The 27,329-nt window shown below is 45.9% G+C and overlaps 1 protein-coding gene across 2 annotated transcripts; it reads right to left on the bottom strand.

Moving 5' to 3' along the window:
- Positions 1-25,654, bottom strand: PHAF1 (phagosome assembly factor 1). 2 transcript variants are annotated; one of them, XM_063111048.1, is made up of 17 exons: positions 25,572-25,654; positions 25,335-25,455; positions 19,731-19,813; positions 17,328-17,411; positions 13,060-13,103; positions 11,847-11,926; positions 11,471-11,565; positions 10,729-10,826; positions 10,526-10,638; positions 6,190-6,323; positions 5,683-5,766; positions 4,096-4,178; positions 3,608-3,651; positions 3,053-3,096; positions 2,873-2,931; positions 2,193-2,265; positions 1-1,510 (listed from the first exon to the last, which is right to left on the bottom strand). In XM_063111048.1, exons 2-17 carry the CDS (start codon positions 25,396-25,398, stop codon positions 1,424-1,426), a joined length of 1,269 nt encoding a protein of 422 aa, XP_062967118.1. In that variant the 5' UTR covers positions 25,399-25,455; positions 25,572-25,654; the 3' UTR covers positions 1-1,423. The 2 variants fall into 2 exon arrangements, with proteins under 2 accessions (XP_062967118.1, XP_062967119.1); XM_063111049.1 differs by having other exon boundaries at positions 25,582-25,612.
- Positions 25,655-27,329: the final 1,675 nt, after the last annotated feature.

Here is a 27,329-nt window from a genome sequence, read left to right on the forward strand (position 1 = left end):
TTTAGTACAAACATCCCAGCAACAGCATATGGGCGGGCTGTTGCTGAGGACACAGATGCTTTATTAGAGAGGGGATTTGGGCAGGGGATGAGGAAGGTTCCCTCATTCCACGAGGATGGGAACAGTCCTGGCTGCCCCTGACAGTGAGATGTGCAGGGGTCTGTGGCCAGGCCACAGTCCAAATGGGAAGACACCAGTCAATCACAAAGTTATGGATGTGCCACACAAGCCTGGCTGAAGACCCAGGAACCACATAAGAGCCTGGGACAGGTCTCCTGCACATTCATCATTAAACTATACAGGATGAGGCTGTACATGAGTTAATTACAAAAGAGTCATATTTACAAAAATCTGTACACACATTTGAAAAACTCACAAAATTGTCATCTATGTATCACAAGTTGCTAGACCAAAATATTAAAAATGGGATAAAATTATACATTTCTCTTCTCAATTCTTTTCAAAAGGATTAATATTTTTAAAGCACATATATGCTACTTTCCATTAGCAAAACCCATGAAGAGACCAAGCAGCCCAGCCTTCCTTGAGCCCCCAGAGGCCTTTGAGCCATGAATAGGCCTGGCCAGGGGACAGTGCTCAGGGTTGGGGCAGGGAGCCAGCCCACAGTGCAGAACAGAATGCTGAAACACAACAAAAGGAGTAAGATGTCTTTGGCTAAAACTTTGGCATTAAATAAAAGAGGCAAACAGGATGGAAACATGCAGCACAGCCCTGTCAGTCAGGTTGGGGCAGAGAGGGGGCACAGGCAACCTTGAAAGCTGTCTCCAGGGGTGTAGGAACCAGGCCTGGGCACGTATCTTGTCAGTAGAAAGCTGTGTTTCAACCAGTTGGGTGTGCCTACTGGGCCTGGCAGAGAGCACGTGCAAGAAAGAACAAGGAAAGGCAGGTGGCCACCTTGGCCACAGCCAGCTCATCAAGTAATTAAAGTTGATGTAGTGCAAATGTTGCAACCAAGTACTATAGACATGCTACCTGCTTGCCCTAAGGGTCACATGGCAATGTGGGGCCAAAGGCAGGACTTTATCTTCATCTTGGGTGCCTGTGTCTTCAGCCACAGAAAGAGCCCCAAGTTTTCCCAAAGTGTGTGGGATAGCAGTTGATGTGTCCTGCCTCCTTCCGTGTTAGTCGAGAGCTCCTGGGTCCAGATATCAAGGCTCAAAGTTTGTGCTTCTCTTTGTAGTCTGTGTTCCCTGCTGGCACCAGCAGGCTGAGGACGGACAGGGGAGTATCTGGGCCCCTCACTCCACAGCAGAGCACTCAGCCTGAGCCCCACGTCAAAACATCACAATAGCCCTTGAACACTGGCAAGGTGTCCAAGACAACCCACAGGGTGGCACACAAGGGCCCGCTTAGGAGGTGATGCACAGTTCCATGGGGTAGAGGGGGATGGGTGGTGGTGTCCCTAGGGAAGCTCCACTGTTCTCAGGTGGGCACCAGGTCTGGGGGGGCCATACAGGGTCACCGAGGCAATGTGGTTGTTCTGCATGACCTGGTGTGAGAAGAGGATGGTGGGTCAAGGGGGAGGGGTAGAAGGGATGTAGACAGATCCTGTGCACGGGGCTTGGAGGCTGTGTGTGTGACACACCTGCAAACAGGATTGGGCTTCTTGACCCCTCGACCTCCCCAACTCATGCTAGGGGCCTCTGGCTGCTCAAGGATCTACTTGTCCTCATGGTATACACAGCCTTTCTCACACCCATTTGTTCAGTCCTTCTGGAACTGCTGAAGGTATGGCATCCAGAGGGAAAACAGGGGCCTCCCATCCTTCTCCCAGGTCAGCAGGGCCTCAAGAGCCACTCAACCACAGTACATTCATTCACATGGCACTCAAGGATTCCTAAAACACCTGGGCCAGGCCTCACCTTCCCTGTCCTTCCCTTCCCCACTATGGCCATGTTTTCAGATATAAACATGGGATCCCTTTTACCTCTCATTTTCGTCCGTTTATACACCACTGCTTTGGCCTCCGTAACCCCAGATTTCACCAACACCATTTCTGAGCCCTTACCTGCTATGTGTGGGCAGGCCAGGTACTCAGCAGATAGGGTTGCTGGGGAAGGATTAATCTGCCCAGCATGACAGTTAGGCTCTCCCCAAATTCCCTCAACCACTTGCCTATCCCTACCATGACTAACAATCTGCAGCTTATTTCTAGGCTCTCCAGGACTTACCTCAAAGATCATCCGCTGAAGACCAAAGCAGAATGTGGAGCCAAATGGGTTGGTGTTGTTTGGGGAAGAGGACCTGAGGCCAGAGAAGCCAAAATTAGAGGGGCAGACAGAAGCCAAGGCCAAGCAGGGCATCCAGTCTGTTTTGGGATATGAGCTATTGGCAAGCTATCTCTCATGGGTGTGAATATACGGCCCTAGGTGTAGGAATGGCTTCGCTTAACTCAGAATCCTACATAGCCCAACAGAGCACAGAAAGATACTGGGGTGGTGAGAGGTCAGGAGGCCCCTTTCAAGTGAGAAGTGAGAGGGAGCCTCAGGTAGTATGGCAACCAGTAATGGAGCTGTGAACTATAATAAGTAGCAGCTTTGGTGAGAAAAAAAGAGCCTAGGACAGCCAGTCAAGACTTCCTCCCTTTCTTATAACTAGGGGTGAGAGGGACACCATACCTGGAGGAAGGGTGGGGAAAGGGGAGCTATCCCCACAAGCAACTTCTCTGTCACAGGTACACATGAAAAACAGTGGACCCAGTCCTAATGTGCAGGGTGGAGTAAGAAGTATGTTTGTGGCAACACCAGAAACTTCTGTAATTTTTAAGCAATACCCACTGCCAGGTTCCCCTGGGCCTTCTGGGCTGTGAGGAGCAGGATGGGGTGGTCAGAGACAGTAACCTCCCACTCACCTGTGTAGGACAACGGGCTTCTCCACAGGATGGCCCAGGAGCTCTTGGATGTTATCCCACTGCAAGAGGGACAGGGGGCAACAGGGCTTAGCACGGACCTGAAAATGCCTTTGAACAATGTTCTAGACTGCTGGCAGGCTCATACCCACCTCATTGTCAGATAGGAAAATAGCAGCTCACCTTGCTGTAGGTTGTGCATGTTTCTGTCTGACCATCTGCATTTTCTGAAAAAGAGAACATGGGGTGGGTTGGTAGCTGGTCCAGCCCACTATGGCCCTAGCCCTAAACAGAACTGAGACCTGGCCACCTTTTGTACTGGGGATGAAGTATGTAGGGAGGACAGACAGTTTGTTTTGGAATTCCAGGGTGGAAGAGGATGGAGGGGTGAAAGGAGGTCAGTCAGGTGCAAGCTCCAGTGGGCAGTGGGTGGTAGGCACCAAGACTGTGCTGAGGGCACCTGAATGATCATCTGTAAATAAGAAACTCTCCCCTCCCAAGGCCAGCAATCCCAATCATAGGAAAAGGTCTTGAAGGCCTCCAGGAGACTCCATACCAAGAACAAGGCAGCCTCCAGAACAAGGAGCACATCCCAGAGGAGCTGAGGATATGGCTCAGGTGGGCAGAGGCTCCACAAACCTGACCACTACCACCTCTCTGCTTGGATCATTCTCCCTTTTCACAGTGGGAAACTAACTCCACAACCTCCTCCTTACCCTGAGGGCACACACTACTCACCTTTCTTTGTAGTTAGTGGGATCTTGAACTCACAGCGGTGATAACTAGAGAGAAGGCAGATGTGTAAAGGTTAGGTATCTTGGGAGGCTTGACAACTCCCACATCCCAACCCTGTACCCAGGAAAAACAATCAAACACACCTGCCCAAAGCCCTGGCTCTGGGCCCCTGACACAGCATTCACTGGGGGAGGCCAGATTTAGGCACTGAAGTTAAACAGAAAACAGCATCGCCCTGGGGTCTGAAAAGCCCATCACCTTGCTTTCTGAACCTGTTTCTCTACTTGTAAAATAGGTACAAAGTGGAGAGATGTAAGGCACTGGACACTGTGCCAAGAACACAGCAACACTCAGTAAATGTTCACTTCCCATGCAACTGTAGGAATTCAGGTGTAGATAAATTAGTGAACACCCAAAGCCACATGCTCTCTTTCCTGGGGTTTTTCAGCCCAAAGTTCACTTCTCAGAGGGGCAGGTACAGGTGTACTCACATGTTAAAATTATAATGCCCAGGGTAATTGGTGTGTAGGACAAACTTCTTCACTTTGTGTGTATTTGCATCAAAGAGGATGTCCTGGGATAGAAAACAAAGGTGCTCAAGTGGGAAATGTTATTGAGGCAGGGAAGGGCCTTTACAAGGGCATGTGCAACTTGGAGACTCTTACTCCACAATGGGATGCCTGCAGGCAACAGCCTTCTCCCAAACAACAGTCAAGGGGACAGTTAGGGCCAAGCAGCCTTAACTGGACATTTTTGGTGTGGGGGGACCCAACCATCCACAGACCTGGAAGGCACAGGGGCTGCAACTGCCACTGCTTGGGAACTAAAACATGTAAGGAAGATCTTTCCTGCAAATGACACCTGATAAAAAATCTAACAGTACAGATTTTGGCTCAATAGCTATCAAGAAGATTTAAGGGCCACCTAACCCTTGAGGGGCTCAAGGTACCTGGTCATTCTGAATGCCATGACCTACCAGACCCTCCTGGCTTCCATTAAACCCTCTATGGGAGTTGGCAACCACTGGAATTGGAATTCCAGCCTGCCCTCTCACCAGAACTTGGACCTCCTATCCCCCACTCCCTTCTCAGCTTCATATCCTGCCAGCTGCTCGGGCCTGTGACCCAAGGGTTAGCTCTGACTCTACCCCTGTACCAAAGGCCAACTAAGTCTTATTAAGGCTGGGCCATTTTCTCTGCCTTCCTTGCCACCTATCATCACTGGCCCTTGAACTCAGCAGTCCAACTGCAACATCACCATTCCCTTCTGCCACCATGCTACCCTCAGAAGTTACCCACTGATCTCACAGTGGCTCCCCTACTACTCCTGGCTCATGTTTGGTCTTTTCCATGTAAGCAGATTCAGTCTCTCCTTTCTCTCTCTCTGTAATCTACCCTTTGCTGCCTCAGGACCTCAGACCCTGGAAGTCTCAAAGGTTAGATGACCAATGGTCCAGGCCCATCCTGCCCTCTGAGATGTTCCCTGCTGGTGCATTGTTTACATACTCCTTTCTCATACATGCATCCTACCCACCAGCTGAACATGCAAAGCCACATGCTCTCTTTCCTGGGGTTTTTCAGCCCCAAGACTGCACTGATGGTGCCACTAGCTTCATCCAGCACCCTAGGTCCAGAGCACAGGGCTGCAGCAATGCCTCTAGTGTGGTCCTCTAAACATACACATGCACACTCCCACTGTCTCTAAGCCTTTTCAATCTCCTTATTTTGTGACTCCAAAATAAGGTCCTCTGCTCTACAAAGTGCAGTTCCCCAAACAGCTTAACACGAATGATTTCTACAGCTTCCATTTGTGGAGCATGTTTCCCTCAGAAAAGAAGTCAAGATGTACCAGGGAACCTGGCGTTTCTCAGCAATCCTGGTGACAGGAAAAGTCTACTTTGGGGTACCAGAGCCTATGTAAATCAATAGTGGGCAAAGCTAACTGGGCTAGGTTCCCCAATGCCCAGGCACGGTCACAGCTGCATGTGTACAAACAAGTGTACAAACAAGTGTGCAAAGGTGCCCACTCCCCACTCCTCTTAGAAAAATGAAATGTTTCTCTAAGGAATCACAACTTACCACCCCAAGAGTGAAGTAGTTAAAAAAGTAGTCATTGCACTTAGATGGAACTTGCTTATGAGGGGAAGGAGAATGAATTTTCATCTGTTGGGAAAAAATAGCAATAAATTATAATCCAACCCCTTAATACAGTTTTTGATTAAGTGAAAGTCTACAAATTGTCTTGTACAACATTAAGCTGTTGGTTAGGCAAGAGTATGGGAATCCCAGCTTCTGGTGCCGAGCAGTCCAGGAGGAGAGGGGGCCAGCTGTGGTTGACTATGGACTGGGCTCTGGTCTCCAAGGAAAAGCAAGCACTATGGACAGGGACAGAGGCAGGGCAATTTGACAAACAGGGGTCAGAAAAAAGTTTTCAATTTACTTTGCTATCACCATTAAGTAGCACAGGTTCTATGGGAAAACAGGAAACAGTTTATGTTTACTCAATGTTAAAATAGTCTTGATTTAAAAGAGAGAGAGAGAGAGAGAGAGAGACTGCCTATTTACTCAATAAACACATTTCCCTACCTTATCTTCTGACTTATAGAAGACCTTGTGTGGAGAGCCAAGCATGCTAAGAACATCTTGGCAGGAATCACCAAAATACACTGAACGTTCAAATACCCGCATCTTGGCATCTGCTAATAAGCCAGGTCCGCAACCTGCAGAGAACAAGGTAGAGGCTGTCAGATTCTGGTCAGGACCAGAGATCTTGACCTTTTGGGGGCACCAGAGAGGCTACTGGTTGCATGATGTATTATCAGGTCTGGCCCAGGGGCAAGACTGCATGCAAGAATAAATACCAGGTTAGGGCCGAGCCCGTGGCGCACTCGGTAGAGTGCTGCGCTGGGAGCGCGGCGACGCTCCCGCCGCGGGTTCGGATCCTATATAGGAATGACCGGTGCACTCACTGGCTGAGTGCCGGTCACGAAAAAACGACAAAAAAAAAAAAAAAAAAAAAAAAAAAAAAAGAATAAATACCAGGTCATCAGGGCTTAAAACTATGAGAGATAACTATTTACTAAAAACAATACTGGAGACTCATTCAGTCCCCCGAAAGTGACATAGAACTCTGAGAATTTCATTTGCTTACTCACTATTTCCTTATTGCTGCCTACCATGGGCTAGGACACTCGCTAAATGTTGAGGAAACAACAGTGAGCAAAACAGTGCAGTTTCTGCCCATAAGCTCCACCACTGGAGGTTACGGTGTGGTACAGACCATCGTAATCAGATCATCACACAACCATGGTAAGAACATTAGCAGCAGGTGTTAAGGAAGGGTTTAATGACAAGATACAAAGATTTATGTTAAGAGGGACTTCTCAGTGGTAGCCCCCACTGGAGTCTGAACCTGTAAGGTCATACTATAGAAGAGACAAGAGTGGGTGCTGTCCATTTGGCTCAGTTGGTTAGAGCACAGCCTTGTAACAGTAAGGTCACAGGTTCGAATCCTCTCACCAGGCAGAATAAAAAAGAAAAAGACAAGAGTGAAGCACCCATTAACTCACTCTCTAATTCTACACCAAGATCTGACAAAGCCTTCCAACCCAGATAAAAGCCACTATCACTCAAAAAAGACAAACTAGGAAGGTGGAGTAATGAAAAAACCTTCTGATTCGCCAAATGTAATCTTTGGAAAGAATCTGACTTTTCTCTAACGCATTTCAGAAATGATTCCAATTAACAACACTCACAAATACAGAAGTAGCTGTGGAACAGTTGTGGGATATACTAAAAAGCATATGTACTTCACAGGGCCTAGTTTTCCAAAGTCTTGCAGTTTCCAATATTGACCTTGCAAGGACAGGAAATTTTCCTCAGGCTATAAGTCTCTGGTGTAAGATAAAGAATTGTGGCACAGCAGGTTGCTGGCTCAAAGACAGACTAGTTACTGATTGTTATGTAAAGATACTGAGGGGCTGAGGCCGTGGCGCACTTGGGAAAGTGTCGCTCCGGCTTCGGTTTCGGATCCTATATAAGAATGGCCGGTGCACTCACTGGCTGAGTGCTGGTCACGAAAAAGACAAACAAACAAACAAACAAAAATAAATAAATAAATAAAAATAAAGATACTGAGAAACTGCTAGAGGGAGAAGGAATGTTTGTTAAAATCAAAACTTTTGTTGATAGCTTTACTGGAATGTCATCTGGCTTGTTTCGCTGAAAGTTACCAGCCTATATTGTTAAAGTCTAACCCCACCTTTGTTCTCTTACCGTAACTTCCTGGTCTGGAAAATAAATGCAGGAAGAGAACCCCAATTCGGTGTTAATTTTCCCAAGGAAGGGAATCCCTCTTGCTGGAGGGCCCTGGGAAAGTTAACTACTTTGGGGCTTCTCACTGCTCAGTAGAGATGGGCTTTGAGTAATCCTTTGCGTCTCCATCACCCAGGGGAAGTGGGGTGACAAATCCGTAGGGGACGAAGCAACACAAAGCAACAAACAGTGATAGACATACCAGCAGTGTAATTTCCCTATTCTGTGGATGCGGAGAGAAGATGTTTTGCCCAAAATAAAAAAGGAAGCCAAGAATCAGCGGAGGACTGCAATTCCTGGTGCCATGAAAACCACTGACATCACCTTTTTCTGCACAAGGCTTTACAGTTGTCAAAACTCTTTCATGTGTAACAAGCCATTTTCTATACATGCAGAAGACTTCAGAGAACCAAAATCTGAAATAACTAGGTACTGAGTTCTCCAACTAAAGAGTTTCTATTCTCAGCACATATACACTGAGTGGCAAATATACGTTATGTTTAAATTAACTATGTCCTGGGAAAAGCATGATCCTCATTAACTTCTGTCCCTAAATTCTGCAGCTTAGGCAAGCTTGAGTGACCTATAGAACCCACCAAAACAAAAGTCCTTCAAGCTGGACTGCGGGCCCAAAGTCTCTAGTGGACTAACACATTTCTTCTAGTACCAGATACTTGTAAATGTCCAGATGGGGCTGCAAGGAAGGAACCCTGCACAGGTGAGTCTTTTCTTTCATCTCATTCTGCTTGAAGCCTACCCAGGTAAAATTACCCTCAGTTTTAGACTGTTTTAGTCTGTGATTCCTGGAGTATATCTTCTCATAAATTACTGTGGGCACCAAGATAGGTGAACTGACTTCCTGTGTTAAATGCATCACTGTAGCCACACTCCATAAGGAAACAGATGTGAGAAATGGGTTGGTTGAGACTCTTGTGCTTGCCAAAAGAAACTGTCCATGAAGACTGGATTGCATTATAATTCTGTGAGACCTGACTTAAAGTGTTTTCCCTGCTGACAGAGTAAGCTTGAGAGGAGTGACTGCTGGGAGCATGCAGTGTAAGTTGACAGCCTGAATCAGCTGAGACTCCCACCCTTAACAGGCTCCTTCTGCTCTTACCTGTGATAATAAATGGCCCCAATCCTTGACTACCCTGCTATTTCAAGCAGCAATCCTCCTAAGAAGACACACTAAGTCATCTGACCTTGCTGTCACATCTCAATTCTCCCAAAAACTATAGCTCAAGTGCAACACTCCTTTAAGTAGTTGTTGTTCGGCCTTGGCTAGTAAACCACATTTTAAGAAATTTCTAGGGCCAGCCCGTGGCTCACTCGGGAGAGTGCGGTGCTGATAACACCAAGGCCACAGGTTTGGATCCTATATAGGGATGGCTGGTTAGCTCACTGGCTGAGTGTGGTGCTGACAACACCAAGCTAAGGGTTAAGATCCCCTTACCAGTCATCTTTAAAAAAAAAAAAAAGAAAAGAAAAGAAATTTCTAACCTGGAGGTTGTGAACTAATTGTTCAGGGAGTAAGCTCACAGTTTATATACCAGATTCTTAACAGGTAAGAACCAATGCCACAGAGATGAAAGACCCTAATTTACAAACAAATGCTGGTTAGACTGTGAGCTCCATGGAGGCACTGCCCCTCTGTTGGTTGTCAGGCTGTCTTTCTGGGGACAAATACCACATTGGAGATCCCAGTCCTATTAAGCATGTCCCAAGGCCCAAAGCAGTTGATACTAGCCAGGCATGAGAAAGTCACAAAATGAGGCATGGATCCTGAGGAGAAGAGGTGGTGACTTTTTCTTTTCTTGTTCATGGTCAGCAAAACTCTTGGCAGGGTGTGGCCAAACCACAATTCAACAAGTCCCTCCTGCCTGCCTACTCCAAGAACCTGGCAGTAAGGGTGGAAAGGGGGAAAGCAGACAACACTGCAGCCCACAAGATATACCTCCAAGAAACCTCAGAACAGAGGCAAAGCTACATAAGTACACAGCAGGTTTATGTGCGTGCAGAGGAAAGCAGTGCTATTTGTTGCTTTTAAGATTTGCTAATGATAGGACTATGTCCTGTCCCTTGATAAAATTAAACAAAAGCTTTAGCCATAAACATCTACATCATTTGTTTTCTACCAACCATCTGGCAATGGACTGAATGCTTATGTTTCCCTAAAATTCATATGCTGAAATCCTAAATAAAAAAAAAAAAAAGAGAGAAGAAAAATTCTTACCCCCCAAGGTGATAGAATTTGGAGGTGAGGTCTTTGGAAGGTGATTAGATATGAGAGTGGATACCTCATGATTAGGATTAGTGCCCTTAGAAAAGAGACCCCAGAGCTAGCTAGCCCTTGTACCACATGAGCACACAGTGAGAAGTCTCTGTCTGTGAACCAGAAAGTAGGCCCTCATCAGATAGTGAAATCTGCCAGTCCCTTGATCTTGGACTTCCCAGCCTCCAGAACTATGAGAAATAAATTTGTTGTATTTTGTGGTATTTTGTCATAGCAGCCCCACTGGACTAAGTCATATTTCTAAGCAGATGGGATTTTAGAATGTCTTAACATGGATATGATGGGAATCCACCCACTTCAAAACCAGTAACTGACCTGCAGCAAGTAGGCGAAGTCGTAAACCTGAAGGTCCAGTTCCATCTCGAAGAACATCTACACTCTCAGCATACACATTGCCCAGGAAACAGCTCAAAGGCATCACGGGAGCCCTGGGGATAGGTACAGAATAAGCAGAGGCTTGGTTCTCTCCCTCAGCAAGCCCACAGCCTTAGCATGAAGCTTACGCTGCTCACACTTACTTGGTATCCTGTAGGCTATTTCCGCTGTAGATGTACATTCGTTTTACAGTTGCTCCATGGGGTATTTGGAGAGAAGCTAGGCCATGGGCAAAATTGGGCTGCAAATACAGGACAAGAGGTTTACTAAGGGCACACTGCAAGTCATGTGATTCCGTCTCTGGTCCTCCTTGGCACTCATGGTCCTCAAGAACTGGTTAGGTCAAAGTACAGACTCAAACCTGACTCTGGGTCAATAAATTCATCCCCACCATGCAAGTTCATCTCTAATTCTACTTAGGTTTTTTTTTTTTCTTCATTAGAGGAAAATGCAAGAATGCCTCTTTAATAAAATGTAAGCTTTACAAAAATATATCATTTTCACAACCCCAAGGAATCTGTTACCTAAGGATGAATAAAATGTATGCTAAAAGCAACAGGATGAAATCTAGAAATCCAGGATGAAACATCCAAATTCTAGGCCACTGAGAAAACTGCAGCGAATAGAAGCAGCAGAAGCTTTAAGGTAAGGCATGACTGGATTTATCTCTGATAAATAAGCCTCGCCTCAAACCGTGGTGGGAAGTACCCTCCCTCCTGGGCCTTGTTCTTCCTCTGTCAACCCCAGCCACCCTACTTCCCTTGGCTCCTAAAGAGCTCAAAGACAAAGAAACCAAAGAAAGGCTGCCTACCCAGTCCCCCTGTCCCATGGCACTGTCTGCTGACCCATACCACATGGGCACTGGGCAACAAATACCAGGCTAACCTCATACTTGGGAGCCTCAGTCCACGAGTCTAACTGAAAAGAGAAAGACAGTCCTCTGAAGTTGAGGTGGAAGAGCTGCTCAGCAGAGTTGTACACTGTGGAGGTGGGGAAGAAGAAAATTACATGGTTGATTGGCATTTGAAGTTGCTAACATAAACTAGCCTGGCAGGGAATAACGACTGGCAACACCTTCCTTGTGTCTCATTTCTGAACTGACCTACTAGGTTGAAAACAAGGGGAGGAGCTTTCCTTCATACCCAAGTACTAATCCTACGAGAGCCTGACTTCAGGGAACTGGGAGGGATGGTGCCATCAGCCAGGTTTATCACTTTGGGCAGCCACTGATGACCACAGGAATCAGATGGACTTGGCTTACCTCCAGGATGGGTTGCTCCAAAAGACTGGTCAATCTGCTCAATCGTAGGAGCTATGGCTTGAGAGTTAAAGTGCACTCCACTGAAAAACAAAAATAGTTTTTAATACTAGGCTTTGCAAGATGGGCACATAGATCATGCAAAATGGTGGCTGTATTAATCTTAAGATACTGGCAAGTTGAGTCTACAATTACATCAAAATAAAAAGTTTAATGAAAGAACTTTTAAATAAGAGCAAATGAATGAGGTCAGAAGGTCAATTCTCATGAGGCTGATACAGAGTTGATCCTCTGGGTCTTCCCAAGATACTACTGATTCTTTTTTATTTTTAAAGATGACCGGTAAGGGGATCTTAACCCTTGGCTTGGTGTTGTCAGCACCATGCTCAGCCAGTGAGCTAACCAGCCATTCATACATAGGATCTGAACCCATGGCCTTGGTGTTATTAGCACCGCACTCTCCCGAGTGAGCCACGGGCCGGCCCAAGATACTACTGATTCTTAAAAGCAGTAGAGAAGAGAAGCTAGACCTTGACATATGAGGCCCTAGCAAGAACTAAAAGACAACTAGAACCTGCAGGTGCCAGTACTATTACACATTTGCTTTATCAGAAGAGCTGCCTGAGCCTGCACCAGGAATGCAGTCCTCTTCACACCATCACAAAGGGAAAGCAAAGCCTGTTAAGGAGGTTCACTGCATTCTAGATGCTAGCATAACACCTTGCCATAATGGGGGCTCAAGTATTAATGGACTGTACAAGTCATCCTTATTTTTGTTCTAAAAAGTAGATCTTGGCTCTAAAATGTTGGTCTCTTTGGCATTCTCTTTAGCACAGGCTTTGGAGTCAGACCTATCTAGTTTGTCCCACCTGTTCCTCATGAAACCATGAAAAGAGGTGCCAAAAGATGCTGTGCAGGGGAGGACAGCTATGACCCCGAAGACTGTCACATCACCTCTAAACTGAGGTCCTGCTTTGTTGAGAGGATTAAATCACATGCCATATATGTGAAGTGTTTAACACAGACCATGTTCTTAATGAGATTTACTTTTTTTCCCCAGGAAACTAAGCAGGCTTGGAGGTTGCGTCAAGAAATCATGGCACCAGGCTGTAATCTCTGGACTGCTGCAACTGGGAATCCTTTACTAACTTAATGAAGGTAGTAGATAAAAGCCTTATGCCAAGTGTGACATATACCAGCAGGGGAGAAAACTTACCAATATTTTAACTTTACTTTAGTCAAGTCATATACTTCAATCACCTAAAAAATAAAAATGTTTAAGAGTTGTTAATGATCTGAAGTTGATGACAGACTGAAAAAGAGTAAAAAGACACATATAATAGTAAAGAAAAAAATCTACCACTAGCCCTAATTACCCTGAAGCTCCACACATTATCTTTTGTTCTCATGTTAAAATTGGGGGGAAGGGCCGGCCCGTGGCTCACTCGGGAGAGTGTGGTGCTGATAACACCAAGGCCGCGGGTTCGGATCCCATATAGGGATGGCCGGTTTGCTCACTGGCTGAGCGTGGTGCTGACACCACCAAGTCAAGGGTTAAGATCCCCTGACCGGTCATCTTTTAAAAAAAAAAAAAAAAAAAAATTGGGGGGAAAACACACACACCATAACCTCCCCTCTTCCCCTGGACTGCTTGACTGATGTCCATGGATGCTGTGGGTCAAGATCCATATCTGGGTCATACTGGGGCACATACTACCCCATAGGACGAAGACAACTTCCCCAGAAACTAATTCATGCAGTTGTTAAGAATATGCCTTGGATAAGGAGCCCCTTTCCTTGCATTCCATACTTTGCCACATTATAAGAACCCAAATCAAGTCACTTTCCAAAACAGCTTATTTTAAAAGCTTACTTTGTTTACAAAACAAATAGACAGAGGGGGAAATCTATCCTGCTAGAAAACAAGGCACAATACATTAGCTCAGGACAAGTGTGACAGTATTCAGTCATGCCCCTAATAAGAGGGTTCTAGAGAACCTGAGGACCCTTGTGAAGTACGCTCTTGAATGAGTAGAGCCTTAGATGAAATGCCAAGAACTCAGGGTAGAAACAAAGGAAAAGGCATCAAACACTCAGCCGTAAGTGGTGTCAAGTAATAAGCACTATGAAATCCTCCACACAATGGTGTCAAGGGCTTGGCAGCCAGCGCTATGGCTAGCTGGGGTCTGGAGCACCATCTACTATCCTCCCGCTAGGAGGTCTGGCCCTCACTGTGAGGCATGAGCAGAGCTGGCTCAATGTCTGTCCTGCCAATCTGGACCTCACTGGAAGGGACTGTGGAGCACTGTGTGGAAGAGCATCTGGCACTGCTATAGAAACTGAGACAGAAAGGTACTTCACTTTTGACAGAGATCCTGTCTAAACTTTAAGAGATCAAAACATTGAATCAAGTAAGAAACCTACTGACCATTAAGCAGCTATTTTGTTCCTACTACCTGATAGAAAGAACTGCTCCCTCTGCTGGGTAGTCATAGCACTTGAATGAACCCTTTCCTCCATACTCGCGTATGCTGTTCACTGGTCCCACCAAGTCAAGCCTCTTGAGGTCTGACTCATTCAGTATACATAGGGAAGGTGCTCAGTGCACATGAAGCAAGTCTGCCTGGTATGAAGCTAGTTAAGGGCAATATGAAACTTAAAAGCATAAAAAGAGATGCTGGGAGGGGCCGTGGAAGGAAGGGTGGGAAAATTAGTTGTGATTTAGAAGACAGCCAGTGTTCCCTTCAGAATGCGCGAGCATGGCAGTATAACATGCCAACCTGGTATGCCATTTCATTGAGGCCAGGGCCTCATGCTGGCAGAGGGCCTCCATCTTCAGCAGTCCGCCAGAAGCTCTGCTTGTAGCAGGCATAAGCATTCCACCTCCCTGAATGCTATCCCTATAGTTGGCCAATGATCCCCCAAATGCTTCCCACCATCCACTCTGTGGGAGTGGGCCTCACCTACCTGCCAATAGCTGTATAGGTCCAACACAAATAGGTACTTCAACCCTGCCTGCCCAATGAGAACAGTGGGTCAGAACTAATCATAGGGCACAGAACTTGTAGCAAGGGACCAGAGTGCTGGACTTTTTGGAGTCCTTCATATCAGTAGGAGAATCAATAGCAGATTTTGGCCCATGGAGCTCAGTGGACCACAGGGAAAGCAGCCCGTGATTTTTTACTTCTGGGCTGGAGAAGCCCCTGATTTCCCCAGAGGGGAGGAGACATGGCAGCAGCCAATATAAAAATGGAAAAGACAGGTGGCTGTAAAGGTTTGTGACTTGTAAAGCCTCATTCCACAAGACTATCTCTCTTGGGCTTGAGGCAGGGAGTGGGGAACAACTATAGGAGACATCATCATAAGATTCTGAAGCCTTTGTATGAAAGGGCAGGCATAGGTCAGGTTGGGGCTGGTGCCAACCCAGGAAACCTGGGTGATCACATCCTCACAGTTTTCAAAGGTTCAGGCAGGGCCTCATCCCTCCTTCATAGGGATCCCACAAAAAGCAGAAGAGAACTGTCAGGTTCTATTTTACCTCCCTTTTCATCCAAAGATACTTCACATTCCTCACATTTCTGAACACTATTTTCTTCAGCTTTTCTCATTTATTTACCATACCCCTTGACAGAATCTAAACCATTCGCAATCCCAGGGCCAATTACCACATGCTGGTAATATAGGGTTACAAGCCAGGTATCAAGTAGACTTATTCTCTCTGTCTCTCAGTTGTCTAGCTGGTAAATAGTACCCACTCACAGGCCTGTTAAGATTAAATTAGGAAATGCAAGTAAACACTCAGCCGTGTGCCTAGCATATACTAAGTGCTCACTAAACATATGCTAGTGTTTATCCTCACCATGCTGTGGTTCTATGGGCTGCCTAGTCATCCCTTTTTTTTGCGCATTTAGGTTACTTCCAGCTTCTCATTACTATGTGAGAGTTTGGATGTGTTGTCCCCCAAAAGCTCATGTGGAAATCTGATCCCCAATGTGGCAGTGTTGGGAGCTGTTTGGGTAATGGGGGCAGATCCCTCATAAATGGATTAATGCTCTCCCTGGTAGATGGGGATAGTGAGTTCTTGCTTTATTAGTTCCAGCGACAGCTGGTTGTTTAAAGGACCCTGGCACACACCCCCACCCCCCGCTCCCTTGCTTCCTCTCTCCATGTGATCTGCTTTTACCCGCAGACTGGCTTGCCATTTTCCACCATGAGTAGAAGCAGCCTGAGGCCCATGTGACATGCAGCTGTCCCAGAATCATAGGCCAAATAAACCTCTGTTCTTTATAAATTACCCAGTCTCAGGTATTCTGTTATAGCAACACAAAAACAGACTAATACATTATGAAATGTCCTGCTATAAACATCTGTCAACATTACCCTCCCCTCAACCTTTTTGGGTTATGTTTCCTAAAGAGAACTTTCACCAAGTCAAAGGCAAATGACTATTTGTAAAGGTGTTTCCACATTACCAGATTAATTTTCCTCCAATTTGTGATTATGCCATATTGAAAGTCATTCTCTGCCTTTCCTAGTGTGGAACTTTTGGCCATCGGAGATAGGAATGAGGAATTCTCATTCCCTGCACTGATTCTCTTTCCATGTTCTGTTTTCTCCCCTCAGCAGCTCACTTGTGATGGGATGATGAGAACTGGGAAGTACCTAAGTCTTTTGGGAAGGCTACTCCATAACCTGACCAGGACAATGGCTCTGGCATGTTGCTGCCCAGAGCTCACATTCAACCTTGTAATTCAGTGTGGCATGAGTCTGATACCACATGACTAACCTATGAGGCCCAGGCATTTGTAAATAGTGTGTATTAAAAACACCCTGGACTGAAACATGTGTTAGCAAATTGCACTTGTATGCCAATTAAGACAACCCTACATACCAGCAAGTTGTTTGTTAACGTTTCCTCAATGGTGTTAAAGAATCAACTCATTGCTGGTAATGTTAACCCCAAGCCCCAGCATTCCAGGAAGATCAGTTTCCATTTTCTATCTTCCAAGTCACACTGACACAAGAATGAAGTAAAACAAGACAAGATACATAAACGTGACTAAAGTCATTTGGGATTATTTGGTAGTTAGGCCCTATTTCTTAATGCCTTTTAAAATACGGACTCAGGATAAGCTACATCAAATACTTAGCTCCTCTTGTTTTCCTATTCGACATAAAAGCCCCTTTCCCACAGCATGTTGCCCAAATCTTCAACACTCTTTCTACTTCCCCTCTGAAGGCTGGCACAGTGACCCTTCCCAGCCTCTTTCCAACCACCCCAACCCACTCCCATCTTCTCTCTTTTTAGAGGAACGGGCACAGCTTTAGTCCCCCCCCCCCCCCCCCAAATCATGGTGGTCTCTGAACCAAAGAAGTCCACACTCACTTAAAAGTTTCTGAAACATCTCACAATAACACATATTAATCAGCTCCAGAAAGACTGGCTCTGCCGGATATGAAACATTAGTTGTCATTTATAGTTACCTTAAGTCTCTGGTTGAAAGCATCAAACAGTAGTTTGATCCCATCCTGAGTCAGGTTAAGGATGAGGTCATGGCTTAGAGGAGACTACAAAAACAAAAATAAAATACACTTTGAACAACTGATTTATTCACCAGCACCTACTCAAAGCGTTACAATATACATGCAACATACAGGGAATACCTAAGTGCAGGCAGTCCCTCTCTCTTCCAGCTAATGAGGTTTGGAAGCCAGAAAAGAACTGATGCATGAATGCATAGTATCTTCTACTTCCAGCCTGCAGCTGCTGCTTCATAACATTGAAAAGAGCCTCTCCCTTCCAGGCTTGAGTAAAAATACTTGGGGGTAAGAAAGAAAATTATGTGAGTAGATAGGTCATTTTCTTTTGAGGCTCCAGGGTCCACATCTGCAATATGAGTTTACTGCCATCAAACCTACAGAGCAGTGAGTGAGAAATACAGGTCATGTGAAAAGGCCTAGCCCAGGATTCAAACTCAGCAGATATTGCTTATGCATGTCAGCTGAACCTACATCCATTCACACCCAGACTCTTTGTACCATCCACAGCAAACACATTTGATTCTTGAAATGTTTTCGGCCAAATTCTAGGACAAAGAAATACCTTGTGATCTGATTATATATCAGATGATACTCTCACTCCTTTCTTCCCTCCCTCACCTAACTACCCCCATCCCATATCACATGTGCTTCTTTCTGAAAAGCCTAAGGATAAGATGTAAGGAGTCACATTTCTACATTTGCCCCTTCTGAGTCCTGGGGAGGGGAGTAGAAGCACAAACCAGCAAACAAAGCCCTGATGACCTTGGGTGACTCTCAAAACTTCTCTGAGCTCTGGTTTCTTCCTGGGAATACTTTCATCCCTTCCCTCCAGGTTGTTCTGAGGACAGAGATAGTAGGTCAGAAAGCACCAAGTATAGCGCCCAGCACACAATACTCTTTCCTCTTGTGTCTGCCCCATCTGCATGCTTCTGGTCCAATGCAATCAATTCAAAGACTCAATGTCTGAAGACTCCACAGCCCTGACCCAGGATGCCCAAAAGCAGAAGAAAAAAATACCAATACCCAAAACCCCACACTTCTTGAAACTGGCACATAGCTGCTCAAAAGGTTTAGAGAAGTTTCCTTACAGAACTTCTCAAGGTAGACAAAGTGAAGGACAGTGGTGTGACTGTCAGAGAAATGGGCTGGAAGGCCAGGTTTCACTGCTGGTGTGGGCTTCATTAGGGAAATTTTCTCCAAAGAGCCTTCTGGGATTAGCTCAAACTGTGTGTTCCCCTCCACCCCATTAAGCTTCACAAGGTAGCAGGCCCAGGTAGCACTATCATGCTTGGCAAACACTAGAACAAAGAATCTTGCCTGGAGAAGGAACGCTGGGAGGATCTGGATTTTCCTACACTTGGTCTCAAGATCTGAAAATTTTTCCCCAGGCATTGTTACAATTTCAGGATATAACTGAGCAATTTCCAAAAGCAAGCATATCAACTCTCACAATCAATGTTTTATTAATATTTTATATCTCTAGAACCAAAATACACATGTACTATGAAGTGTTTAAGCAAGCCCTTCCTATAACCCAGCTGTTCTCCACATGAAACAGTTCAGTAAAGCTGTCCGCTACTAGTTAATGTATTTCCCCCCCTAAGAAAGATGGGATCTACTTGATATGCATATTTAATCTCCAAGGTGTGATTTTGAGAGACAAAAAGATATTTCTAAAATTTTTAATAGGGCAAAATGCTTTCTGTGCTTGGTGCGAAGCAAAGAGACAAATGGGAAAGGAAGGGAAGAAAGCAGGCAGAAGAGAACAGGACCCACATTTAAGAAGCACCACATCAAAGCTTGGAGATCATCTCCTTTTGATCCTTGTTAAAAGATTATTCTATTATTAGGAAACTATACTTATTTTACAGAAGGAGAATCAGACCATAACGTACCACAAGTCACACAACCAAGAAATGGGGAGAGCAAAGATCTGAATTAAGATCTGCACTCAAAAACCCATGTTTTCTAACTGGTCATAGGTTGCTTAGAAGATACTGGAGAAAACCGGCTTAATACTCACACTAATGTTCGTACCCAAATACTGGAATGAGAGACAACAAAAGTAGTGATAAAGAAATATATTTCATTTTTAAAAATTGGTTAAGAAAGTTTAAAGCCTATTTTCAAACGCATCCAAATTTGGGGTGCCTAAGCCTGATTTTGCTGAATGTGTACATGAGTATAAGCTCAAGAAGCAAACCCATTTTTCCCTGTTTGATGGCTGCTACTTGATATTCAAACAGCAATCCAGCTGTGCCAGTCAGCTTCTCCCAGAGTGTCACCTCTGGAGGTGACTCAGTGACTACAGATGCTGTTTCAGTAAACAAATCAGTCACCACTCACCTGCTCGCTGTAGAGAACCTGGACATTTTTGATGATGCGACAGTGCTTCTGAAGAATGGCTACTGCCTGAGCCAGAGGCATTCCTGAAATAAAGCAAGGACACCTGTGTAGTCACTTGGGTTATCCTTTTGCTGACATCTACCACTGTGCTAGTCATTGGTCCCCACAGTAAAGCCTGGAGAATGGTTGGGGCTACTAAGACCTACATATGTATGAATAGATAAAAGTTCAACAAGCAAAGCTAGAATAAAGTTAAGCAGCAAGCACTAAGGGAATAGTCAGACTGTTTTAGGGGAGGCAGTGAATATACAAAATGGATTCCTGGAAATAGGGACTTCCACATGGTTCTCACACAGGCAAAGGGCTTGGAGAAAGCAACGTCAGCATGAACCAAAGAACAGAGTGAGAAAAGCACTGATTGCATGACTCCGGAGACCAAGGTTCTAGTCCTCACTCTGCCATGGATTAGGTATGAACTGGCATCTGTCTCTGCATCTCTCATATAAGGGTCTGTTAGAGCATGTGACTTGTAAAGACGCATTTAAAAAGTTTAGAATCACACATCCACTAGAATCAACTTATTTTACCAAGGATTTTACTGAATTCTTACTTAAAAACCCACCAACATCTAACTCTTAACATCTGGATTTTGAACTCATGGCCCATTATAAGCAGATTTATATATGAGGGTATTTCAAAAAGTTCATGGAAAGACTCAAATTATCTTTTAATTCAAATTTTCCATGAACATTCTGAAGTACCCTTGTATGCCTTCAGTTTAAGTTATCCAAATTCCAATGACATCTCAAACATTCCAGGGACTCACTGAGATTACCAAAAAGTTTGTTTTCAGAGTCCATTATATTTTAAACAAGAAGAAACATACATACAGGCAGCTCCTGGACCATCAAAAAACAAAGACTCATAGTTTTATGAGTACAATGACAGTGTGTCTGTTATTCATCACTCTCTGGATTCCCAGCACCCTGCTCAGAGCTGACCACCTAGTGGCTACTGAATAAATAAATATTCTGTGGGACTGTAGGATTGTGGGGTAGGTGACAAGAGAAAGGGAGGAAGAGAGACCATCATATCACCCCAGGATAGCATGGTGGTTCACATTCAAGACTAGTTGACTTCCGGATCAAGAGGATGAGATGTGCAGTAAAGAGCTTTCAAATGAAGAATTCGAATGTTAAAAGCTTGTGGCCCATCTACAGTTAAACAACAATCTGAGGGCTGGCTGGTTAGCTCAGTTGGTTAGAGCATAGTGTTGCAACACCAATGTCAAGGGTTTGGATATCCAGAACGGCCAGCCACCAAATAAAAAATCAAACAAAGCAATCTGATCCTGCCCTCATTTGAGGGGTCATTCTTCAGCCTGAAGAAAGTTGAAGGGAATCAGAAGGCTGACTTATGATCTTAAACAAAGTACTTTTCAGCCTTCTATAACATACGGCCTGGTACTCAGTAGAAGCTTAATAAATGTCTGTTGAGAATATGAACAGGTTGGATGCATCACTCAGCCCTGCCATTCCTGAAATGGAGGGATATTTATGCCATTCCCTTCCACAGGGAATGGGCAAACATCCATGTGGAGAAGATAGATAAGCTGTTAGTTTAGGTGGCAAGAAAGAGAAGGCCATATGGCTTTTCTAATCCACACGGCACACACTAGTTTCTCGAGGGCGGGTTCTTTTCCACTTAACCACATGAAAGTCCTGGTCTCAGCAGCTTCAAATCCTGAGTCACCCAGGGATAAACCCACCCCGAGGAGACAAAGCAGCCACAGTGACCAATTACCACACAGATACAGGTAACTACAAAAGGTCTCTAAAGGGAACCAACTATATGAACGGCAAAGAAATGGGAGTACTGTCCCAGCTCTAACAGAATCAGCCTTATAAACTGTACAAATCTATGTTTTACAGATCTCATCACCTGCCTGCTTATCACCTTCCAATGGCTTCCCACGATGGAGACAAAACCCAAACACCATGTCACCACCAGCCTTGAATATTCTGGACCTTGTCCATCTCCCCCTTTCCTTCCACTGCTCATCATGTCTCCTGTTACTAGCACACAAGTTCTTTCCCACCTCAGGCCTTCGAACTAGCTCTTGTTACTGCTGGAATGTTCTTCCCATAGCTGACTCCTTCTCATAATTCAGATCTTGGCTCACAACTCACTTCCCTGACTGCCTTATTTAATGAAGCCTCCCCATCCCATTTATTTATCTGTTAAGTCTCCCCTATATCCTCTTAGGATATAGTCTTAAAGGCTAAGGACCTTGTCTGTCTTGTTCACCACTGTACTCCCATTACCCAATCACCATGCCTGGCATAATTGTAGGTGGTCATAAACATTTGTGATAACAAGCAATTAAGTAGAGCACATAGGTCCTATTACCATGGATCCTGGTGACCAGCATTCCCTCTCCAAGAACTCTCATCATCTTGTCACCAATACCACTCTCTCCTGCTGTTCCTCTAACTTTCCCAGGTTCTCGATATTTCTTCTGCCCATCCTTCATTCAACCAACCATGCAGTTTCTGACTCAAATCTCAATTTGTTTTTTGTTTTTGTTTTAAAAAGATGACCAGTAAGGGGATCTTAACCCTTGACTTGGTATTGTTAGCACCACGCTCTTCCAAGTGAGCTAACTGTCCATCCCTATATAGGGATCTGAACCCGTGGCCTTGGTGTTATCAGCACCACACTATCCCAAGTGAGCCATAGGCCAGCCCTCAATTTGGTTATTTTGTATACATCTAAAGGCAAATTAAAAGCCAACAAATTAAAAATGAACTTTTCATCTCTGTATTCTGCTTCTCACTCCAGCATCGACCCAGTCTCTCAAGTCAAAAACTTCTAGATTTCTCCTTCTTCCCCACCTCTCCAAATCCAATCTCCAAACTGTTCTTCCTAAACCAATGCCCACCAACAGACTTTACTTTTCCACTGAACCCAGAAGCTCCTTGATAGTGTCTCAGGCAGCTACAACCAAACAGAATTGGGATTCTGGGAAACCTACTTTCTTCTCCCACCAGTACATCATGCTCTAATTATATTACCAAATTGCTTATAGTTCCTGCACACACCATCTAACTTTCCCACTATTTTTTTTTCCCCACTTGACTGGAAGATTTATGGCTCCCATAGGTCAGGTCAAATCCCCTTTCCCCCTCCACAGCACTCTATATGTACATCAGTGTTTGTAGGCGAGTCCACATAGTACATGCTGCCTTCAACAGAGTGAGCCTTCAGTCTCTGTGGAACAAGGTAACTTGGAGAAGAGGGCTATTTTCTCCAGTGATCCTTTAAATCTACCTTCTTTGGGCATTTTCAGGGCTGACTGCAACAATAAACTCAAAGTCATGCCTCCATATCAATACATCCTGCAAGTTTCATTGAAAACATTACTTCAGATTTGCACTGCCTTTTCTCCACCAACTGGTCAAACCATCAGTGGCATTCACAGAGATTCCACTTGGCCTATGTTTTCTTGTCCTGTGTTGTAGGCATTTCTCTCATCTCCCAGCACTATACAAAGGCCAGGAAGTCAGCCAAGAAGCTGGGTGCAGCTCCCCATTGTGATGCCAGGCAGATGATTGCAAGGGTCAGATACATCTGCATTTGCACAGATTCCAATAAGAAATCTGTTGACAAAGCTGGGCCCACCCGCAGAAGGGCAGAGCATTGGGAAGCAAGAAATCCCTATTCAGCTACCTGTTTATTATCTCTGCCTCTGAGCCTGTTCCTTACCTGGCAAATGGAGATAACACCTACTTTACAAGAGTTGTGGTGACAAGAGGTAAGCACTGGTTCTCTAGCCTAGGAATGTAATTCTAAAACACAGATTCCCTTCCCAGATCTATCCCTACTTAACAGCCCCAACCACAGTTTGAATGTATTGAGTATGGGGAAAAGAGATTGAGAGGGGGAAAATAAGTTTAAAAAAAAAAAGTCTGGGGAAGTTAAATAACCACCACCCCTCAGGGAGACACCATTTAAAAATGCAGATTTTAAGACCCATAAGGAATCATCAAGGTTTCCCCCAAAGTTCAATCAATGTACAGAAATGCCCTTCTCACTGTTTTTGGGTGCTATTTAGACAATTCCTTTGATTCTTAGAAACTGGCATGGCGAGGAGTCAGATTAGGGTGTCAAAACAACAGTTGACAAAAGAATCCTTGCTCTCCCACTCAGTTTTCTGGAAATCCTCATCTCAACTGATATCATAGTCACTACTTTTGACCAGAGGACTCAATGTTTGTACCACAAATAATTCCACAATCTAGTCACACAATCAAGCACAGTCTGAAGCTATGGCCAGGGTTCTTACCCAGCCCTGGTGAAGACAGAAGCTGTCAATGGGAGGAGAGGAAAGACGTTAACTAGAAGCCAAACAGCATTAACATGCTATCGCTTGCCTCTCACCCAAGCTCTTGGTGCTTCACAAGGGGCTGGAACATTTCATACCAGGGGAAGAACTCTGCAGCAGTGATGTAGGTTATGAGAGAAGGTGGCCAAGACCCCTGAATAAACCAGGCTCCTACAACCCACAGGAGGCATGTAGCCACTGAGCACTAGCAGGGCTCTACCAGCAATCTGTACTGCCAGGTTTCTCCAATATGCTGTTTCCATTGATATGAGTCTTCCACATTCAAGGTTAAGCTATAATCCAGTGGAGCAGCTGACTCAGTCCAGTAGCCCATACCAGAGTGACAAAAGTTCAGGCCTGCACAAACAAGCAGCACAACATCTGCTCCACCCCTTTTTCTTAGTGCTGGAACATCAAAGTAAACACACTGGGGTTACTAAATGCAAACAACCTTGTACACATAAAGGTAGTAATGTTGGGGATGGAGAGGGTGAAGAGAGAAAGCCCAACAAAATCAAAAAACAACCAAACTGCATTTTCTACTAACTAAATGTTACTTTCCCCTAACTCCAATTTCACTCAACCTTTAATTCTCACAGTTTAGGTCTGGGTTTAGAATTACACCATCACACAACACATAGACTACATTTCAAAAGGGAAGGAAACAGATTTCTTTAATACACACAAACTCCCTAACTGCCTTGACCGGATCCCCACCATCTGATTATGGGATCCAAGCCCAGGTTTCCCCTCCGAAAAGATGCAACCCCACAGCCTAGAAAAGCAGAGGGAGACAGACCAGAGACCACAGTGATTAGGGTGTCAGCCACTTCTTGGCCACTATGTCTGTGAAATGTTATGGAAATAACAATAGTACCGATCTTCAGGCCCCAGTGAGGGTTACTAGAGATAATTGCATTCAAAAGAGCAGGGCCAGGCATTAAGCGTTTAGGGCGTGCCAGCTATTATTACTATTGTCCCACCGCCCCAGGAGGGACTCTGCTGAGGCCCGAGGCGAGGGCGTCAGTACTCGGCTGAACGACTGACAAGCAGATCAGGCCGGTCGGAGCGGGCATCTAGTGCCTGAAGCTCAAAGAGTCAAGGGGACGAAAAAGGCGGGGGGGGTGCAGGGGTATAAGGAACAGACACCAGAAGCAGGGAGGACCTGGAGGGAACTAAGAATCAGCAAATTGGGTCCTGACGAAGGACCCCACACTCACCCAGCGTGAATTCCCATTGCTCATTCCCCAGAGAGCGTTCAGGCACCACCTCCAGGTCCAGCATTGGTTCGACTCGCCGTGCCCGGGCGGCCTCCCTGCGGCAGCGCAGACGGGACCGGAGCTGAGGAGACAAAGCAGCGGCTAATCCGCCGCCTCCGCCTGCAGGCCCGCTGCGGCTCTGCTCTCCACCTCCTTTCCAGGCGGCAGCGGCCGCACCGGCCCAACACCACACCTCACCTCAGCTCACCTCACCGGCAGCAGAAGCGGCGAGGAGAGGAGCGACGGCGTCGGGAGTGACTGCAGCAAAAGTGGCGTGCCGGGTCGTAAAGCGTGGCAGGGGCGGGGAGAAGGCGGGATTTCAAGAGCGGGGGAGGAGCCTAAGGTGGAGTCGCGAACTGGCAAACCCGGGATCGGGTGGCTGGGGCTTTGGCGGCGAAGGCTGAGTAAGGCAGGATTGTACCGTTGGGAAGGGCGGGCTCTCTAGGAGAGAGGAGCCCCAATAGTATGTGAGCCCCCACGTTTGCACACCACAGCACACACGTTTCACACGTCTACACAAGGAAGGGTACACGACGCAACACGTCACACAACTATACAACACCCTTCTGACGTCCACACACACATCCCACTCGCATTAACTGGGCTCAAAAAGGCGCGTACTGAGGCCACATCATCTGAGGTCCAGCGGGCAGGGAGGGTGCATAGTCTCAGAGCCCCACAGCCCGCGGACAGCCCGCGGGCACCCCGCCCCCCATCACCACCGTTGGGGCCGGGACTGATGCCGGCTGCAGTTGCTTTTAGTTGTCCAGGAATGACCCCTTCCCCACCCAGTCGCCCCTGGAGAGGTCGAACTGAAAACAAATGAGGAGTGGGCTAGAGTGCGTGTGGGGGTTGTGGTGGGGTCGAGGTTGGTTGGGAGAGAGAACTGGGTAGAAGGGGGAGGGGCCGGGCCAGGCCTCCCTTCTGGCTGCATCCAGATGTGCGTAGCCCCCCTGGGGCCGGGATCTGAAGGAGGCCAATCTCAGTAGCTTGGGAATTGAGCTAGCTTTGCTGCCATCTGTGTGTGATCTTGACCAAACCCCTGGCGCTCTCTGTGCCTCAGTTTCCTCATCTACAAGTGGGGAAGGGGCTCCTCTTGCATGTTCATCCTGAGCTTTAGCTCGTATCCTGGGGTACACTGAAACTAAAAGGCACCCAAGGCATCTTTTGATGCCAAGCCTTCACGGAAGAAGTCTCTGGATTCTTACAACCACCCTGAGACATGAGATTATACCCAAATTTACACGCGAATAAATGAGGCCCAGCGAGGTTAAAGACCTTGCCCGAGGTTCGTTGGTCCTAGGTGGCAGAACCCAAGTTCTTTCCATTGCATCACCGCCCCAGAAAGGTTTTTAGCAGGGGAGAGGTGACATGCTAAATTCTCAAACTGGCTTGATAGGAGTGTAACTCGGGAGGCTCTATTAAACTTTGAAGGGCCGGCCCGTGGTTCACTTGGAAGAGTGTGATGTTGATAACACCAAGGCCACGGGTTCAGATACCTATATAGGGATGGCCGGTTAGCTCACTTGGGAGAGCGTGGTGCTGACAACACCAAGTCAAGGGTTAAGACCCCCTTACCAGTCATCTTTAAAAAAAAAAAAAAAAAAAGATCCCCTTATTGGTCATAGAAAAAAGAAAAGAAAGAAAGAAAAAATAAATAAATAAATTGAAAGAAAGTGAGCCGAGATGGCAGGTACCGTTCAAGCTTTATTAAAGAAAGAAAATCTGCTGGGCTGTGCTCAAAGTAGCAGACAGCCCAGGGCTGCCCTGGAAAGGGGACTGCACCAGGTGTGGAGGTGGTAGAGCTTATATTGGTATGTTGGCGCCAAGAGCTGGATGATACCATCAAGGTGGGTCATTATGCTAATGTGGATGGGGTGGAGAACTGCGTTCTTGTGGAAGCAAAAGGGGTTTCTGTTTAAGTCAGGAGGCTTCTTGTAAAGGGAAGGGGGAGGG

The sequence above is a fragment of the Cynocephalus volans genome, chromosome 10 (genome assembly GCF_027409185.1).
Source record: "Cynocephalus volans isolate mCynVol1 chromosome 10, mCynVol1.pri, whole genome shotgun sequence".
Lineage (NCBI taxonomy): Eukaryota > Metazoa > Chordata > Mammalia > Dermoptera > Cynocephalidae > Cynocephalus > Cynocephalus volans.